This window comes from Xenopus tropicalis, chromosome 2, assembly GCF_000004195.4.
Source record: "Xenopus tropicalis strain Nigerian chromosome 2, UCB_Xtro_10.0, whole genome shotgun sequence".
Lineage (NCBI taxonomy): Eukaryota > Metazoa > Chordata > Amphibia > Anura > Pipidae > Xenopus > Xenopus tropicalis.
In genome coordinates this window covers 122,404,279-122,425,267 of record NC_030678.2, presented here as the reverse complement: position 1 = coordinate 122,425,267, position 20,989 = coordinate 122,404,279, and the positions used below count along the sequence as shown (strand labels likewise).

General features: G+C 38.8%; 1 protein-coding gene across 2 annotated transcripts in view; it reads right to left on the bottom strand.

The window, feature by feature from the left end:
- Positions 1 to 20,989, bottom strand: part of abcc4 (ATP binding cassette subfamily C member 4) — a 139,993-nt gene that overhangs the window by 91,891 nt on the left and 27,113 nt on the right. For both annotated transcript variants that reach the window (XM_002939283.5, XM_031897063.1), the window contains exons 10-18: positions 20,450 to 20,539; positions 19,277 to 19,468; positions 17,954 to 18,048; positions 17,215 to 17,301; positions 10,392 to 10,488; positions 6,254 to 6,466; positions 3,323 to 3,463; positions 2,696 to 2,733; positions 1,248 to 1,348 (exon numbers count right to left, since the gene is read on the bottom strand). In XM_002939283.5, the coding sequence (XP_002939329.2) occupies positions 1,248 to 1,348; positions 2,696 to 2,733; positions 3,323 to 3,463; positions 6,254 to 6,466; positions 10,392 to 10,488; positions 17,215 to 17,301; positions 17,954 to 18,048; positions 19,277 to 19,468; positions 20,450 to 20,539 (1,054 nt within the window). The remainder of the gene's footprint in view (positions 1 to 1,247; positions 1,349 to 2,695; positions 2,734 to 3,322; positions 3,464 to 6,253; positions 6,467 to 10,391; positions 10,489 to 17,214; positions 17,302 to 17,953; positions 18,049 to 19,276; positions 19,469 to 20,449; positions 20,540 to 20,989) is intronic.

The window sequence follows — 20,989 nt, the reverse complement described above, 5'->3', positions numbered from 1 at the left end:
ACAAGGGAATGGCTCACAACTCATGTCAGATAAAAAATCCTGCACACAGTGCAGATCAGGGAGCACAGTCTAGCGCTGTCCAATGCCACTATGCCACTTCCTAACCTGCACATCTGACTGACATGCAAGTTATGGGATGAGTTGGGTGCCTACATGCTTCCATTACCCACCCCAAACACAAGCAGTGCTGTATTTATGGGAATAGCTGCAGATCTGCGGCAAGTTGTGAAGGAAGGAAGTTAGGGTGTGGCTGTTTTTTGCACTTTGCACCCTGCCTTCCTTATGGTAAATAACCTCATAATGTAAAATGCCACAATTACTATCTGTTATGTTCCTATGTTTTAAAGTTTGTGAAACAAAATGTTAAAATTTACAAATATGTTGCTTTTAACACACTGCTCCCAGCAGTAGCTGTTTAATATTTTCCGTTGCAAAATTAAGAATAGTTTTCTGAATTGTTATGGCTTCAGTTTATTTGTGTTGTGTTATTTAAAGGTAGTGCTCATTCAGTGTTGGGTATTAGCGCTCAGCTCTACCTCTGAGCTCTAACACTACCTTACATAGAAAAGAATTCTGCTCCTCAAAGCAGTCACCATATTCTGAATATAGTATGATAAATGTGTCAGTTTGTTAAACATTTTCCTGACTGCCATTAAAAAAAATCTGTAGTAGTAATTCATATGTTACCCCTTCTCTTGAAAATGTGCAAGAACACCTATGCTATGAACTACACTGGGCTATGAAATACCACCTTATTATGTCAGAATAAGTATATCTTTCTAATTAAAATTCATTATGGGTTATCTTTGACCTGTTGCATAGCTAAATATAACTGCTACTTAAGTTTAAATTCAGTTAGTTATATCTGGTCAATCACAAGATTATTCTATATGGGTTAATAACAATAACCCTAGTTTATTTAAAGACCCCAAGTCCACCAAGTACACTGATTCTTTTCTATTGGTTATTTTGTGTATTTCTATGTTCCAACAGTGGATCAGACTTTACTAAGATGTTATTTTGTCCTCCCTCTAAGTCTCTGCCTCATCAGTGATGAAAAAAACAAGTTTAACAATGTTATAAATACAAGTATCTCTGTTTATTTTGTAATTTAGTTTCTGATTTCTGCAGTTCCCATTGCCTTCTCTCTCACTGCAGCCTTAGCAGCACATAGCATTCATAACATTGCAGACACAAATAAAAAACATTTTTCATGTCAATGCCCTTATTATTAATCCCTTAATTACCTGCATACACTCCCAAATACAAGGTGAGGTCTAGTTGCTCTGTTTTTGATCCCGTGCTGTTTGTGCCTGAAGTGATATTCAGTTTCCCCTGTTCGTTTGCCCTGCCGCACATAAAGACACAGGTCTCAGCAAACTGATGATTTGAACTGCAGTAAAGCTGTTTAGAATTGTTATGTACTGTAATTGACATACCATATATATATATTAGGCTTCTTATGCTAGTTACTATGTGATTGCCCAGGGGTGGATTAACCATTAGGCATCCCTAGGTTAGAGCCTAGGGGCCTATGAGATCAGGGGGGCCCATGTATTATTTTTCAGTTCTACTCAGCCCTACTCATCCACATCTACTCTTCTGTATCAGTTTTGCTTACCTATTATTTGTGCTGACGTGCGTGTGAATACCCAAGGTTCACCAAAGCCCTCTAAGCTGTGTTGAGTCGGCTTCAGTGCACATCAGTAAGGTCACTGGTGTGCACTGAACCCGACAGTATAAGAAGGGGAGAGCTTCGGTAACCGTGCATATGCACATCAGCACAAATAATAAGTAAGTAAAACAGATACAGAAGATTGAAGAGTAATAAAAAAAATGAAAAATGATCATTTAAAAATTATTATGCATTATGTATTGTTGTAGAAAGTGGCCTTTTGGCAAAAGAATTGCAAAGTTGTAACAGAGCAATGTGCAAGATACCAATTTTTTAAACATATCTAACTAGCTGACAGGGCTCCACAAGCAGAATCTTGTACTTAAATCTGTTTCAAATGAGAAAAGAGAAAATCTAACATGGGACTAGACAATTAGACATATTCTTAGTTTTCCAGAGGCCCGCATTCATGTGACTCAGCAGCACAATAGGCAAGGGATAAACAGCTCCCTGACACCTCAGCTAAAGGGTTCATTTGCCTGAACTGATAGCACCTCCATGTTTTTAAACTGCTACCACTCCTCTGCTTTGGGCTTATAGTACATACTGGTAGAGAAACAGGCACAACTGTCCATAATTATTCACTTCAAGGGCAATGGCAGATGGAGCACTGTGTCCTCTTTGAGAGGAAACCATACATATTGGTCTTTTTTTTTTTATTGCTGCCATCATAATATCATTAAAAAATGTATTGGTTTAAAAATTGCATTTTAAATGGTATAATGAATTATTGCAAGGCACCCAATGTATTATAGTATTAAAAACTACACCATAAAAATCAGTATACCTTTAATTACAAAATTGTATAGGGGAAATTAAGAGAAAAAGTGTCATTCCCAAGTGTCTTTGAATCACACTTCTACTTCCTTGTGCAGTCAATAAGAGATTGTCATGTGTGTTGCTTCCAGAAAGGATTTTTAACTTTCCTTCTCCTTTAACGATGTGTGATTAAAAGAGGGACTTATTTAATTATTAATCAAAAATTTAAAATTAAAACTTTGTTAATTTAGGGAAACATACCAGTAAGAAAGCCACCAATCTTGCAAAACATAGGTAACCTAGTAAGAAAAACAAATAATAAACCACACAAGTCAGAAAAGCATGTATTTTTAAAACTAACAAACATATCTATGCTTATTACAGAGAGAAATAACATAAATTGTGGGCAAATGCTTACAGTTTTTACTATGAGCCAGATTTGAACATGCAACAGGCAATACAGTGTTTAAAATACAGGTAAGAAAAAGCAATCAAAATACTGAGAAACCATATATCAGCCAGATTAGATGCCATGAGAAAAGAGTCTCGTGAAGTTTAGTCTACTGAAAAACAGTTAATCGAATTAAGGAGGTAAGTTTGTCCATTATGTAATTTTATTTGGTATTGTTTAATTGTAATTTAATGCTCATTTTTTATATAAATCGGATATTGTCTTTAAGACCCTTGCTGCTAAACATATATACTATATATAGTTATATATAGTTTATACTTTTTTAAAAAAATATATATATATATAGAAAAAAAAGTCAGGTTGTAAGTTTGTCACTCTGAAAATGTCACATAAACATGTCTCAATTTCCTTCCTACATTTCCCTTTGGTTTCGTTTGTGCAAGTACTTGCTTTTTTAAAAAAAAAACAAAGCTTACCTGTGACAAAATATTAAGCAGTAAAACTACAAAAAGCATCAGGTAACTAGACCCAGAAGTGAAATACTTCTTGTACACTTTGAATCCCACAGTTCCCTCAGAGCGACTCTCCTCAGGAATTGCAGTAAGAACAGGTTCGGCCTGTAAAAAACAAAAAAAGGACCAAGAGCAATTTAGTAAATGACCTAAGTATAAGCAGTATTTATCCATATGCTGATTCTTAATTCAGTAACTGTAGAAGCATTAATATTTCTAACACCTGACAGTAAGCTCCATACTAATTCACTATTCCTTTTGTAAATTTATAAAAACCCCAAACCTAAGTGCTAGAGTACTAAAGGGCTCAATCTTGCACCCTGTAGTGCTCATTCAATAATTTCTTGTTTCCAAGGTCTTTATCCCTCTGGGATAAAAATCCGTTGGAGCACCCTAAATTGATCTTCTGTATGATGCAAACAGGCATCTTTCATTCATGCAGAAAGTACTGGCCCACTTCAGACCAGCAGATATGGGATAACAGCAGGGCAGGTGCAAAGTGCAAAAACATGGTGGCTTTCCCCACTATTCATAAATGATGTAAAGTATCTTTAGGACATACCAAAAAGAGTAAAGCACTCATCGACCCCATTCCCTAGATTTAGTAAAGAAAAAGTAAGCTTTATCTTAAACACATCTAAGGTACAGGATACTCTTTCCCCTTTCATGCACAAGGCACTTAATCATAGGTTGAATTTTAAACACAAGTCACTGGAATTTAAAGAGGTAAACTACCAATTAACACATTAAATATCCAACAGACATAAAGGGGAGGGTATATTAACAAAGTAAACTAGGTGAATGGGAATTACTTACAAAAGGAAACGTAACTACAATATATACTGTATATACTCGAGTATAAGCCTAGTTTTTCATCACCCAAAATGTGCTCAAAAAGTCACCCTCGGCTTATACTCGAGTCGGGTCCCTCCAAACTAGCACCCTCTGTCCTTTGTGTGCAAATTAGGCCACTCGCAACCAGACCCTCCAGTGCCCTGGCCCGCTCCCAAATTCATCTTAATCTACTATTCCCACCTGTCCCATTCTGCATTAGACATTTCACTTTATATTCTATATAAACTATATATATAGTTTTGAAGGATTTTAACTCTTTGTGTTTTAGCTTGGTTGCTGAGTACTCTTAAGGTATCACTGTTGATAAAACAATTGTTTTTGTTGACCCTCCACTTACAGAGCTAGTTTACAGTTTTTAATTGAAATAAATATTTAAAAACATATACCCCACTGTTGCCTCATTTAATGTAATTTTATTGGTATTTATTTTGATAAAACTTAGCAGTAGCTGCTGCATTTCCCACCCTAGGCTTATACTCGAGTCAATAAGTTTTTCCAGTTTTCTTAGGTAAAATTAGGTACCTCGTCTTATATTCGGATCGGCTTATACTCGAGTATATACGGTATGTTACAATAAAATAATTCATGATAACAGGAAACATCAATAATCAGAATTTAGACCCATTGGCTATCTGGTGTTTAGAAAATAGATCTATTTTACTTCTTTTTGATTTAATGGGCTGAACACATGGGCTGAACCTCCCCTGCAATCTAGAACAATCCACCCTATTCCTGTTACAGACAACAAATTAGTAATTCCATAAACACTGTAAGAAAAATATGTTTGCCATGTAAGTTCCTTTATGCCAATAAATATTAAAAATGTGTTCACAGATCATAGATGTTTGTCCCACATACAGACACAGTGGGCAAAGTGCACTTTTTGACACAATCATAATGATTTTTACACAACATACACCATTTTCCTCAGAACTCCAGCAGTTGCAGTTGCCAAGGGAAACTGTGCCTGATACAATTGTGGCCAGTGCATTAAAATTAGGGATGCACCAAACCCAGTTTTTTTGGTTTGGCCGAACCCCCGAATCCATCCCAAGGGAATTTTTTTTTTTTACATTTAACCCTTCCAAATCCTAATTAACATATGCTAATTTATTCTAATTTGGATTAAATTCGTCCAGGAGCGTGGATTCAGCCGAATCCGAACCCTGCCCAAAAAGGCTGAATCCTGGCCGAATACCGAACCGAATCCTGGATTCAGTGCATCCCTAATTAAAATTGATGCAGTTGGGCACTTGCACAAGAATTGGAAACAATTGTGCTCAACGTTGTTTCCAGCATTTGGCTTAAGTGTGGCATGTGCACCTGATTCCTTTAGTGCATCTGCTCTGCACCTTTTGAAGCTTAGACCTACAGCTACTGTCTAGCTTGGAGGTGGCAGTAGCTTCAGAGTTCCTCTGCGTCAATAGATGCTGCAATGCTCAGTTTAGAATGGGAGGCAAGAGGAAGACAGTGATGCCTGTATTTTGTATACTTATATACTGTATACAATCTTTCAAAAATAACAAATGTGTTTTTCTATGTGATCCAGTGTATGGCTGCTCAGCGGTTAAACCTCTTAATCATATACATTAGGGTGTGTTACTGGCAATCAATGCAGCCAAGCAGTGATGAGCAAAATGTTTTGACAGTTTTCCCTGCAAGAAAAAGCCCACAGATTCCAAAAGCGGAATAGAAAAAGTCACCACAAAAAAACACCCGTTGACTTTAATGCTTTTTGAGATTTTTTTGCAAATTTTTCAGCAAAGCAAAACAATGGTCCAACAAAGAAACTCACTAAACATAAGAACAATATAGACAAGTCTTAAAAGATGCAACTCATAAACATATTTTTATTTTCTAATAGAAAAGATCACAATACAGGGAAAAACAAAAATTCTTATCGTAATCTAAACCTATTTCTTCATCTCCTACTGCATAAATAACAGGGATATGTGCAGTTTTATTTATCTTTATTCCCTCTTTCCATTCATTATAAATGCTTTGATAGAAGGAATACAGAGTAGTTTTCTATATACTTACAGCAAGATTGTCTGTGGCTCCTTCTTTGTGTGACTGTACTGTAGAATCCTGGGACCAAACAGATGACTGAGAAAATGTACGGTTCCTTGATGACTTTATCAGTTGACCTTCTTGAGACTGTGACTGCTCCTCTTCCTCACTTTTCAAAAGAGAAGCAAAGTCGATACCTGACTGTAGTAGTTCTTGAAATGTTCCCTTTCCAACCATTCGGCCCTTAAAGTCAGTATATAAATATATCTGTTAAACTGGTTTGGCTATATTTAAATGTTCTGCATGACAATTTACTTATAAAATTAAATATGAGGATTTTGTTGGGAGTTTTAGCAAGCCCATTGCTATGAAGCAAATTACATCCAAACTCAGTTAATATCAAACAATACCAAACTCAAAAGACATTTAGATTGCAGCTTACTGGGGCTGTCAACTCGCCCCTTTAAAACCAAGCACACATGAAAACAAATGCTAAATGAGCCATTAAAGGAGAACTAAACCCTAAAAATGAATATGGTTAGAAATGCCATATTTTATATTATAAAATGACTGCACTCAGGTTGCCTAGGGCGCCCTAGGCAACCCGGTCGGCCACCTCGCCCCTGCACCTTCCTCATTCGCCCCCCCCCCCTTTGGCGCGCATGCGCAGTTGAACGTGTGGGGGGACAGGGTTCGCATTAGGACAATTATGATGCAATTATGATGCAATTTTGATGCAAATCCCCTGTCATGTAATGTGAATCTCAATAAATTACTGCTTTTAACTGTAACATTTATACTTTATTTATCCCGTATATTTTGAGTTGGTCCCTAAGCTCAGTAACTGACAGCAGCACAGAGCATGTGTAGGGAAGCAGCATAAAATAGATGGGGGGCTATTGGGGCATCTTTGGAGGCACAGATCTTCCCTGCTAAAGGGTTGTGGTCACCTTGGGCTGGTACAGAAGCCCAAAACATAATGTACAACATTTCTGCCCTACTTCTACCCATTATAAAAGCATTTAAAAATCCCAGCTGTCAGTCATATATTGCCTGCCCCGCCTCTATGCCTTAGGCATAGAGGTGTGGCAGACAGTTACTTTCACTTTCAATTCAGAACTTTTTAGATGTTGCTGCACTGCTCACATTCCTCCTCGCTCCTCACCATGTAATTATGTTCTTGAACAAGCATAGTATCCAAGGCTATTGTGATACAAAAATCTAGTATTGATGTTGGTATATATGGTTTATGTATGTGAGTGTATAGATAGGTCAGTATAGGTTTATGTGTGCCGGGTTTACTTGGAAGGGTTGAACTTGATGGACTTTTTTAAACCCAATGTAACTATGTAACTAGCACTGGATAACTGAACTCTACTAAACTCTACTCTACTAAGCTCTGCAACAATATGATATTTTATGTGTCTTGTTTATAAGGGAAGAAGGTTGGCAAATGATTGCTTAAAACTGACGAGCAATAAGTTAACATGGGTGAGAAATTATTCATTTAGTTGCATTCCACATGGCCAAACAAAACTTGCTGCTGATGAAACTAAAGGTGGCCATACACGCACCGATAATATCATACGAAACCTCGTTTCGTACGATATTCGGTGCGTGTAATGGTATGTCGGCGAGTCGACCGATATAGCAGGAAGCTGCTGATATCGGCCAACTCACCGATCGGACCAGTTTGAAAATTTTGATCGGGCGCCATAGAAGGCGCCTGACCAAAATCTCCCTTCAGCTGAATCGGCAGAAGGAGGTAGAAATCCTATTGTTTCTACCTCCTTACCTGCCGATTCAGCCCTGAATGGCGTGTGGCGGATCTGACGATGTTGGCCAGCTTAACTCTGAGCTACAAGCATAGAAGATTTTACAACTTTTTTAAGACTGTAAGCTATTTTGAGCAGGGCCCTCTTTATCTCTTTTATCAGATATAAAAAGTATTTTGTGCATAATGTGCAAGATCAACTTATACATTAATTGTACAGCACTGCGGAATTTGTTGGTGCGTGATAAATGAATGCTAATAATTATAATAATGTTCTAACTTAAAGATGTCTGTTTCCAGATTGTTTCAGATACATGCAAATCAGTAGTTACAAGAATGCACCTCACTGGGGTCTTCAGGTATGCCCCTTGCCGTGTTGGATCTTATGTATGGTGATATAAACTAAGAGCAATTCATTATAATCAGATATGGCTGATTTATTTATTGGCAGTGTGCCATTGTAGCATTTTCAATATACTGCTGCACTGCACATGTGGATTCATATGAAAAACACATAGGGGGCCCATTTACTAACCATCAATTTTTTTTAAACTCAAATCAAATTTTTAGTGCAAAAATTTGCAGAGAAGAAACACTGCAACTTTTCTGAGATTTACTATGCATCTAAAAGGCTAAAATTCCAAATTCAAAATTTCACCAGGTTAAACTTGCCGAGTTCATACAAGTCAATTTAAAAGGGCCCTTCCCTTGAAGTTCTTTCTTTTGTTTTAAAACTTTAGATATTTCACTGGGTTCTGTCTGAAAACTTGACTTTTTCGAATTGTCGCAGAGATAAGTCGTAATTTGTTATACGAATTGTGTTTGGCACCACAGACCAATATTTTTAATTTTTTGGAAATTTTGCATTAAAATATGGAATGTTCTGTTTTCCAGTAGTCTATCTGCCATAGTGCCTTTAGTTTTTTTGTTTTTTTTTAAAGCATACTTTAAGGTATTACAAAGAAGGCTGATTTTATACACCTTCTATTGTGTTTTAAACATGTATTGCCAATTTGCCCGCTCCAAATCTCAGCATCTTCTCTGCCCATCTATGGAGCCTTCCTGACACCCTCCTCAACAGATATTTGGCCAAAAATCATCCAGATATCTGTTGGGTTTAAAAATCCCAGCAGATGAGAAACGCATCAGCACGTTAATGGGGTCCTTTCCTGACATACCTAGAAAGTCCTCTTGTATGATCTGATCGTTGTTTTTTGGGTGAAACAATAAGATTAGTCTGATTTGGCTCTTCATGGCAAAATCGGGCAGTCAGGTAGGATAGTGTATATGTACCAAATTAGTCCAACATTCATACATGTCATGTTCTAGGGAGATCCCATAACCTCTAGAGCAGTGCTGTCCAACTGGCGGCCCGCGGGCCGCATGCGGCCCGCGACCCCCCTCTGTGTGGCCCCCCACCTGTCTGGCTGCTTTGATGACTTACCTTTGTGTAAGCTTTAAATGGTATCAGTACTGAGATTAACTGGCCTCCTGCATGGTTCTCACCTCAGATTCAGCCTGTAACCCCCCTGTATTGTTTGAAAATGTAATACCCTGTGTTTTTCACACCTTTTAATACCTGCATTGTTCTACCCCTGCAGTGTTCACACCTCAGGCTCAGGCTGTAATCACCCCCATTGTTCACTTCTTCACACCTCAGACATAGGTACTGTAGGCAGAGTATGGCACATACAGCCAGCATAGGGCAGGTAGAGTATGGCACACACAGGCAGCATAGGTCAGGGAGGGTATGGCACACAGGCAGGGTAGGGCAGGCAGAGTATGGCACACACAGGCAGCATAGGTCAGGGAGGGTATGGCACACACAGGTAGCATATGTCAGGGAGGGTATGGCACACACAGGAAGGGTAGTGCAGGCAGAGTATGGCACACACAGTCAGGGTAGGGCAGGCAGAGTATGGCACACACAGGCAGGGTAGGGCAGGCAGAGTATGACACACAGAGGCAGCATAGGGAAGGCAGAGTATGGCACACACAGGCAGGGTAGGGCAGGCAGAGTATGGCACACACAGACAGCATAGGACAGGCAGAGGGCTGCCTGTGTGTGCCATACTCTGATTGCCCTATGCTGCTTGTGGGAGGTGAACCTGGCAGGGGTTTGTTGTGGGAGTTTGTTAGCAGTTGGATGGTCCCTAAGGTGTGTAATTATGTACTGGGGGTTGCTCTGCTATCCACAGGGGAGGAGGAGGCATATGGAATTATATATGTATATCTTAATATGACATAATTCTTTCACATATGAATGATGGTTGATATCCCCACAGTAAGGACGAAGCATTTGGGATTTTGCTGTGCGTATAACCTTAGAACACACCAGATGCTAAGTATAAGGTTAATCTGAAAAGATGATTGATGGGAAAAGCATCAGACTACCTCTTTTAGTATCAGTATTTGTTTAGCAGCACTGAGATACTGGAGCTGATGAGTCACTAAAATGCAAAGCTTTTTGCGAAGAGCTTGACAGATGCACCTGTGAAAGAAAATAAAAATTACATTGTGGAAACTGTTTAAATATATTGTTTACAATAAGATGATGAACACGTATTGTTCTTCACAGTATAAACAAAGCACAGTACCACTAGCTAATAAAAGCAGGCCTAGCTCATAAGTTCTTTATGTAATTAAGTGCCAATTATTTTTGTGAAAAAGAGAGCGCCTGAGATATGGCACAGCATACATACAACATTCTAGTATTTCCAAATTACCCACATAACAACACTGCTAAATATCTATTTGTTTATTTTTAGAGCTATACAGGGCAAATTAAAATAGAAGCTACTCCATGTTTGGTCCTTGCGATGTAGATATTTAGATACCAGAAAAAAAACCCATCCTTCACCCTTTGTTGTGACTGGTTTGCAAGCAGGAGTCCATTATGCAGGGGGGATTATCTGTACACTGGTAATATAATTATCTACCTTGCAAGAACCAAACATAGAGTAGCTTAAGCTTCCCTGTTTGCCATAATTAGCTGATTAGTAACAAAATCCATAGATTTTTTTTTTGTGTTCAGCACAAGCCTTATTCAATTCAATCATGTTGAATGAGGGTGTTTTACTGCCCCAATTTTTTTCTGGGAGTTATTATTATTTACCCATTTTCAGCATGAGTCAAGGGTCTTGTCTTTTAAATTTAATAATAAAATCTTGATTTCAAACAAACTGTGTTTTTATGTTGGGTTGAAAACCCCAACATACTGTTCTTCGACTTTAGCTTATTCTTCCGCTTCTTCTTCTTATTCTTCTTCTTCTTCTTAGCGCCCCCCATTTTCTAAACGCTACTCCTCCTACAGTTTTAGGGGTACAATACCCAAACTCCCCACACATCTTCGCCCTATAGCGGAGCAGGTTGCTTGTGCTTTTCTAAGCGATCCGGCCCCCCGTCTTTCTGTGGCGCCTCTCCGAACCCCCCAATTTTCCCATTGACTTTGACAGGGAAGATATTCAAACTGCTGCCACACTTACAGCTTTGAAGCTACACCCCCCAAACTTGAATAACATAATCATGGGGTCACCCCGAATGAAGCAGCAACATTTGTTGGATGACCCCAAAGTGGGAGGGGCCAACAACAGCCAATCAAATTTTAATCATTGACTTTAATGGGGAAATTGAAGCTGCTGCCAATCTTACAGCTTTGAGGCTACACTCCCCAAACTTGAATCACACAGTCATGGGCTCAGCCTGAATTAAAATATGATGATTGCTGGATGCCCAAAAGTGGGCGGAGCTGTGAACAGCCAATCAGATTTTACCTATTGATTTGGCGGAAATCCAACCTGCTGCCATTCTCACAGTAATAACGCCGGGGCCCCCAAACTTTGCAGAGGCACCAGGTAACTGTGGTTCAAGGTAAGAAAAAGTGGGCGGAGCCACCAACAGCCAACCAGAGTTTTCCTATTGACTTTCAATGGGGAAATTCAACCTGCTGCCAGTCTCACAGAATTAATACCAGGGTCCCCAAACTTTTCACAGTTGGTCACTAGGAGACTGCAATTTTAGTTTTGAAAAGTGGGCGGAGCCACCAACAGCCAATCAGAGTTTACCTATTGACTTTCAATAGGGAAATTCAACCTGCTGCCATTCTCACAGTACTAACACCAGGGTCCCCAAACTTTTCACAGTTGGTCACTAGGGGACTGCAACTTTAGTTTTGAAAAGTGGGCGGAGCCACCAACAACCAATCAGATTTCACCTATTGATTTTTATTGGTTTGTTGCCAGGCTTCCCAAACGTTGCATAGTCAGACACTGGGTGACTACGCATTTAAGGTTTTTTGTATTTTTGTAAGTGGGTGGAGCCACCAACAGCCAATCAGATTTTACCTATTGACTCTAAATGGGGAAATTCAACCTGCTGCCATTCTCCCAGTATTAACACCAGGGTCCCCAAACTTTTCACAGTTGGTCACTAGAGGACTACAGTTTTAGTTTTGAAAAAGTGGGCGGGGCCACCAACAGCCAATCAGATTTCACCTATTGAATTTTATTGGTTTGATGCCAGAGTTCGCAAACTTTGCACAGTCAGTCACTGCGTGACTTTGTACTCAAGGTTAGAAAAAGTGGGCGGGGCCACCAAAAGCCAATCACATTTCTTTCATTGTTTTCAGTGGGAAAATTTTAACTGCTGCCATTCTCACATGTTTAATGTCAGGGTCCCCAAACTTTGCACAGTTTGTCACTAGGTGACTATGTTCCAAGTTTAGAAAAGTGGGTGGGGCCAACAACAACCAATTAGATATCACCTATAGACTTGATATGTCTAAAATTTAAACTGCGGCCATTCTTTAAATATTAATACTATGGTCTCCAAACTTTGCAGAGCTAGTCACCTGGTAACTGCAGTTCAGAGTTAGGAAAAGTGGGTGGAGCCAACAACAGCCAATCAGATTTTACCTATTGATTTTCAATGGGAAATTCAACCTGCTGCCATTCTCACAGTATTAACACCAGGGTCACTAGGGAACTGCATTTTTAGGTTTTAAAAAGTGGGTGGAGCCACCAACAGCCAATCAGACTTCACCTATTGAATTTTTTTTGTTTATATTTAAAATGTTGCTTTGCTCACACTATTTATGTCAGGGTTCCCAAACAAGTGGGAGGAGCCACCAACAGCCAATCCATTTCTACCCATTAAATTTCATTGGTTTATATTTAAACTGATGCCATTATTTAAATATTAATTCCAGGGTTGTTAAAGTTTCCAGAGTTAGTCACTGGGTATTTGCCATTCAAATTTAGGAAAAAAGTGGGTGGAGCCACCAACAGCCAATAACATTTCACCTATTTACTTTCAATGGTGAAGTGTAAAATGCTGTCAGCCTCACAATGTTTATGCCTGAGTCCCCAAAATTTGCAAAGTTGGTCACTGGGGGACTGCAGTTCAAAAATAGGAAAAGTAGGTTGGGCCACTAAAAGCCAATCAGATTTCATCCATTAAATTTTATAGGTTTAAATTTAAAACGCTGTCATTCTCACACTATTTATGCCAGGGTGCCCACTGTTTGTCACTGGGTGACTTCGACTCAAGGTTAGAAAAAGTGGGCGGAACCACCAATCACAATTCACCTATTGACTTTTATTGGTTTAAATTTTAATTGCTGCCGTTCTATAACTATTAATCCTAGGGCCCCTAAACTTTGCAGAGTTAGTAACTGGGTAACTGCAATTCCAGGTTAGAAAAAGGGGGTGGAGCCACCAACCGCCAATCAGATGTCGTTTCAGTGGGGAAATTTAAGTTGCTGCTATTCAGACACTATTAAAACCAGGGTCCGCAAACTTTGCACAGTGGTTTTTACTGTATAACTGTGCTCCAAGGTTAGAGAAAGTGGGCAGAGCCCATTCAGTGACTTCATGTTTTTCAACCCAACATGAAGTTTGTTCTCAAACTTCCCTTTCTAGTTTCTCTTACTCCCTATTCCTGGGGTCTGTTAGCCAGATCTAATGCATTAAGGAGCTAAGTAGAGTAGGAAGCGTAGATAAGGTTGCCACCTTTATCAGAAACTAAACCTGGGCAAAGGGATAAGAGATCCGGCACTGCAAGGGCGAGGCAGTGATGCTGGGGGCGGGAGTGATGACATTAGGGGCAGGGTAATGATGTCAGTTAGATGCAACTGGGTGGATTTCTGTCCATTTTTCTCCATGTTGAAAACTTCCAGAAAGTTTTAAATAGAACAGCTCTGTGAAAAACTGGGCTGTCCAGTTAAAAACCTGTCAACCCTAAGAAAGGACAAAGTGCTTGGCTGCTTAGCTAGATAAGATGCCAAGCAGGCTTACTGTTCAGTTACACCGCAATGTAGCATATACTTCACTAAAGGTCGATAACGCTCATCGCATGCTTTTTTGCATTGAAAAGCATACGATAATTAATTCCCGATTCACCAGTCATTTTGCATGCGTTAAGACGCATATCGCATGCGCAAAAAAATACCTCACATTGCGGTAATTCTCGCATAGAAACTAATACTAACGCATTATTCATAAACACATATGAAGCGTTAAAAACACTAAATATTGTATTAGTCTATGCGAAGATTAACACCTACTTGGGGTAGACAGTACTTGAAGAAAATTGTGGTTTGTGAGCTTTTGGCAACACAACATGGAGTTTGCAGTGGGATTTTTTCAAGTATGTGTTGGCCCTAGAGTGATGCATCAAGTTTTCAGGGAAATGGTAATTTTCAGAACAGTCATTTTCCGAAAGTAATGGTTATGTGTGTAAAATCGCGCGCTAATATAGCACGCAGCGAAATATATCGCGCGCAGCGGGAAATAACACACGTGGCGGAAAATAACGCAAGAGGAACGCTCATCGCAAGTTAAATAACGTAAAGAACATCAGCTTCTTAATTATAACAAAAGAGAAATGTTCCGCACTCGCGGGTCTTAAATGAATAATAGAGGTGTTTTATTCAAATCAACATCTAACGCATCGGCTGCAGCCGAAACGTTAGATGTTGATTTGAATAAAACACCTCTATTATTCATTTAAGACCTGCGAGTGCAGAACATTTCTCTTTTGCTATTTTCTCCACATCTTTGGGATTGCACCCAGGCTTCTTTGGACCTACTGATACGTGAGTACCTGTCTACAAGCAATCTTCTTAATTATAGCGTGTCCTTTTAGTGAATCGAGTGTTAACTCGCAAAACAAAGAATCAATAAAAAATCGTTTTAGTGACCTTTAGTGAATCGGCCCCTTAGTCTTTGGCATCTATGGAAAATACATTCCCAATTGTGTGTTACCTACTGTGCAAGGTTTTCAGTGAAAGAATATCCTTGATACTCCAGATCATTTTATTTTTACTTTTTTTAGCTGTCCATAATTCAGCTCTGAAGACTATGCTTGGGCTTAAAACATAATAGATAATGTAATGTAAAAATCTGAAGTCTAGGCCATATACTCAGCTACACTGCAGATAAGTAAGAAGTTCAGAACCACTGTGCATCTATATTAAAGCAAATTCCTCTAGAATGCTTTTCTATTATACAGCACAAAATATGAGCGCTCAGTTTCAAAAGGACTCTTGACAAATTGTAGATAGAGAACACTTTTGAATTGCTGTTTGCCACACATTCCAACTTGATAAAAACTGCTGGATGACAGGCTGCTATGCCTTAATTTAACTGCTTTGTTTGACACATTTCATGTGCAAATTCTTACAGTACTGCTGAAATGATAAATGTTTTATGTCCTTGGGACTCGGCTTGTAAGCAATGCGTTCTGTACAGTGAATATGTTTCATGAAATAATAACAGCACTGAGCATCAGTTCACTTTATAGCAGTATGAGAGGGTAACTAATCATCAAAGTGACTTTCTGGGCATTGTTACACAGATCTCAAATCGTCTGTCTGTCACAAGAAAACAAATGTCTGAATTTATTTAGATAACAGTATTGTGCAGAAGAGAAAACAAAACATCAAAGATGAGAACAGAAATCATAACTGGAGGCAAAGGAAAACTTGATGAAACTGACAACAAACAGCAAAAAATCTTTCTTTGAAAAGAATGACAGATATCGCTCTAAGGAATGAAGGAAAACAACTTGATATAAAGTTTCAAAAGAACATCAGCACCCCACTGCGATACCCTACTGTGGCACCCCACGGTTTCCATAACTTAAATATGTTATTTGCTGCACAGACAGACAGAAAGGGATACCTCTAATACAAAGCAGCTGAAATAGTGCCCATATGCTGCCACAAAGATTAGCCCGCATATCTAATAAAGGGTACAATGTTTGCCAAAGTGTAGTAACCCATAGCTGTTTGCTTTTAAATAAGTGGCCATTAAACCATTGACTGCATCCTGCTGACTGGTTGCTATTCAGGACTAGACCTGTTACAAACTTTGCACCTTTTATTACATAACCCAAAGGGATACAAATTTGCCCTTGAAGCTGCCACTCACTGAAGCTCTTACATACTGAATAAGACATACAGTATATGACAAATATTTGGTAATCAATGAATGCATAGAGGGCAGGTAATTAGCTAAATATTAAGCCTAGGTCATGCTGTTAAAGTGCACCTATCACTCCCATATTTTTCCCCCACTAGAGGTGCAGCCCACATTCCGATTAAGGGCTCTGGCACACGGGGGAGATTAGTCGCCCGCGATAAAACTCCCTGTTCGCGGGCGATTAATCTCCCCGAGTTGCCTACCCCTGCCATCCCACCGGCGAACATGTAAGTCGCCGGCGGGATGGCAGACGCGGCGGCGCGATTTCGCGCAAATCGCCCCGCCGCGTCTGCCATCCCGCCGGCGACTTACATGTTCGCCGGTGGGATGGCAGGGGTAGGCAACTCGGGGAGATTAGTCGCCCGCGAACAGGGAGTTAATTGCGGGCGACTAATCTCCCCCGTGTGCCAGAGCCCTAAAAGAAACAACAGTTTTTCTCTAGCCTGCACCTCTGGTGAGGGAAACAATATGGGGGGTGTTAAGCAAGACCTTGATACGTGGAGTAGAAAGACTGACAGCTACAGGAGAAAACCAAACAGGGGGGCACAGCAGGGGAATAAATATTAACAGCTTTGTGCATACATACGCATAGCATAACATGTGCATCTCTAAAAATGTCTTATATGGTAACATGAACAGAAGTTTCCCTGTCTAGTAACCCAAAGCAACTAAGCAGATGTTGTCAAACAAGGTCAGTAAGTTAACATAAATTAGAATAAATAAAATATATTGCATACTTTTCAAACAAATGCCTTCCAACCTCTGCATCAACAGCACTTAGAGGATCATCCAGCAAATAAATGTCAGCATCTTGGTACACAGCCCTGAAAATAATTAAAGAAAAGTTAAACTGATTTAATATTTGAAATGAGTAGTTGCAGTATAGAAGAATATAGGGGATTTTAACCAATCCATGTGAAAATTGCAACTGGCTTTCAGCACATTACATTTACTCTTTAAAGGAGAAAGAAAGGTAAAAACTAAGTAAGCTTTATCAGAAAGGCCTAAGTAAATACAGCCATAAGCACTCACAGAAATGCTGCACTGACTCCTTTGTGAAAAGATTTCTTGTGTCTGTAATTCATGTGCCAGAGACACGCAGCTCTCTGCTGTCTCCTCTCTCCTGCTCCCCCCTCCCTCAAGAATGCTAAGAACTCACTCCCCCCCTTAAGAATGTGGATCTGAGCCAATCAGCAGGAAGCTGACTCATATTGTAACTAACTAAGCATGTTCACTTGGTCTGGGTGTCTGTGAAGGAGCGAGGCATTATGGGAAGTTTCTTTACACAGCTCAGCATTTTTTCTTCCTGTTTGGCTTCTGATCATCTAAAAAGGTGAAATATGGGGAGACTTAAGGGCACTATTGAGACAACTGAAAGTATGCCTGCAGCTTGAGATTAACTGTTTATTAGCCTTTCCTCCTCCTCTGTATTCATACTACTGGGACAAGTTAAAATAAAAACTGTTTTGGTCCTACCTTGCAAGATTTACACGTGCTTTCTGCCCACCACTTAGTGTAACACCTCTGTCTCCTATTATAGTCAGGTCCCCATCATCTAACTGCAGCATGTCCTAGAGAAAACAAATTAAAAGGAGTAACATGTAAAAGCTATAAAAGCTCCCAGACTAAGAAAGCTATATAATACTATATGCCAAACTTGAAGGACATCTGAAATTGCCATATACAGCTGTGATTTAGTGTAATATAGCTGTAGATGGGAATATATTTTATTTAATTTATATATACCGATTTACATACTAACAAACTTTTTAATATCTCAAAACAATAAGAAAAAAATACAGGTCCATGGCCATGGCTGCAGCTATTGCTAAACTAGGACATAGGTATGGTTTTTGTTATTTCATGCACTAAACAGCAAAATCTGAAATTAAAAGTAAAGTCACATTCTAATTCCTGTTCATAGAAGCACAATTAAAATAAATTAGCATTTCAAATGAGAAGTCATCTGTTTAAATAAACTCTACTCTTCTCCAAGCTAAAGCCTTTGTAATGCTTTCAGATAAGGAACAGCCCTGTTGAAAAAGGGGGTATACTGCCTCTTTAAAAAATGACAATATATATTTGATAACTCATCTGAACCTATAACCATAACTCTAGAAGCCCATAAGTAGGACACATAAACACATACGCTAACCTAAATAAAAGGAAAGTAAAACACACTTTTAAACTGAGACAATTTTTTTTAATTACAGTAATTAGGAGTCCTAAAATAACAGTAATTTTTTGTATAGACATGTTTTGATACTATACACTAATTTGAAAGGAGTACATGAAACTGAATCTAGACTAAAGACTGTATAACCTTATACTATTAACAATGCTAAAATACATATTTACATAATGCTCCATCTTTTTCTTTGTGACTTCTCCTCTGAGACATTATTATGGCATAATGTATTCTAATCAAAAGCCTCTGGGAAAAACATGGCACTGAAACTCTACTCAGAGGGAAAAACAAAGATTGCATTTCCTGAAAGCAATATGACACTCATTCAGAATAAAGGAGATGCTTACTGTGGAACTACACACACAGCATTTCCCAAGCTAAACTCCTCTCTCGGAGATCTCTGAAGTGCCAATGTCCATTACTGGCCTTCACCCAGGTAAACCAAGGAGGCTTGCCTAGAAGCACAATCTGTGCCCTCTCCAGGATGCCGAACACTGCATTCTTTCTTCTTTCAGTAGCTAGCTCAGACAGAGTTAGACTTGTGACTCACTCTTCTATTTTGCCCTTACATGATACAAGCTTTTGGAAAGTGTTTCATTTAAATGATGTACCTTTTTAAGAGCACATACTCTCAGGACTTTATCATACTTTTCTTGGACATATTCTTTCCCAAACAATATGTTACTTCTAACAGTACCAGAAAACACCCACGGCTGTTGGGAGACATAGGCAATTCTTCCTCTGATATCCACAAAGCCTTTATCTTTTGGCAGTTCTCCAAGCACAGCACTCAGCAGGGAAGACTAAAGGAATAGCAAAATATAACAATGTTAGAAATGAAGGTCCAATGCTATGGTCACAGAGGCCATATTCCCAATATATACAGCAAAATTGTGCTGAGTATTTTCCTTTCAGTAAGTTTAACTCTCCAGAAATAAATAGGTACAATTATTTTAAAATATTTTTCTAGATTAAACTGCCTACAAGATGGTGAGATGAGGGTTAATGGGACAAATAATATCACATGGATAAGGTCAAGAAATTCATCTTGTTGAGGGGATCAGAGAAATCTATCCATGTCTGAAAAGATTAAAAGGTCATTTATAAACACAAGTGCAGTGTTGGTTGCTTGCTGGAGGAAACATCACAAAAATTTCGGAAAAACAAAGCTACACGTATGCCTTTGTACCAGCAATTCACTTTGTTGCATTTGGAAAAGCATTTCAGAGAGATTAGTCGCCCCTGATGATTCATTGCCCATTTGGAATGCATTTGAATAATAACTTAAAACTACACATTCTTTTTCACCAACATTTCAAGTAATTGTAGGGACCCATAGGGTTAATATGCCCCTATGGCTTTAAACCCTACCATTTCCTTCTTTATGCTATTACTGGGCAAAGACCCATGTATCTAGTTTACAATTTGCATTATATGCCTATTGGTTTTTAGGTTGACCACACCCTTATACTAATTTGTCTTGGACAATAAACCCAGCTCTATTGTTTCATCAGCAAGAACCTTCTGGCGTCCATTATTTCCAATTACTTTGCACACAGCATAAGTTGCACTACAGCCCAAGGATATTTTCACTTAGCGAAAGCCCATCTGATGTGTAGAGTCCTACGTATCCCATGCTCTAAAGCCATTATGGCTGGCTCTGCCTGTTTTTACAGCCAAATAGAGGTTACATAATATATGTAAATAAAAGAAGTTTCAGCATTTTTATTCCACTTCAATTTTCAGTGCTATCAGAATCTATCAAATGTATACAAAATACTCACTTTCCCTGCTCCAACTGGTCCGATCACAGCCAATAATTCCCCTGGCCTTACACTACATGAGATATTTTGAAGTGTCGGAATTTCCAATGTCTGTAATAAATGTAATACATCATTAGGCCTCTGTGATTTTCTAGTTGAATACAACTAGCATGAAACTTAAAATACTATATTATAGTAACACTATTATAAATTATAAAGTAATCTGAATAATAACATTATTTACATAGTTTCCTTATCTTGCCTTACTGGGGTTTCCTAATTCTTATTCTAATTCTAATTGTTATTATTATCATTAGACTCATCTTCTTTAATAGTGTTATTATTGATTACATTTTTATAGGAAGATGCTTCTTCAAGCACCAGTTCCACAAAAGGGCTAAATATGGGGCAAATTTTAAGATAGATAATATTTTATGTAGGAGCACTGTGATGACAGGTTACAGATAGCAGTTTAGTTCTGCACATGCCCCCCACAAAATCAAATCACTGGCCTGTAGGGGAAAAAGATTAGCCTGATTTAGCCCACCACAACAAATCATC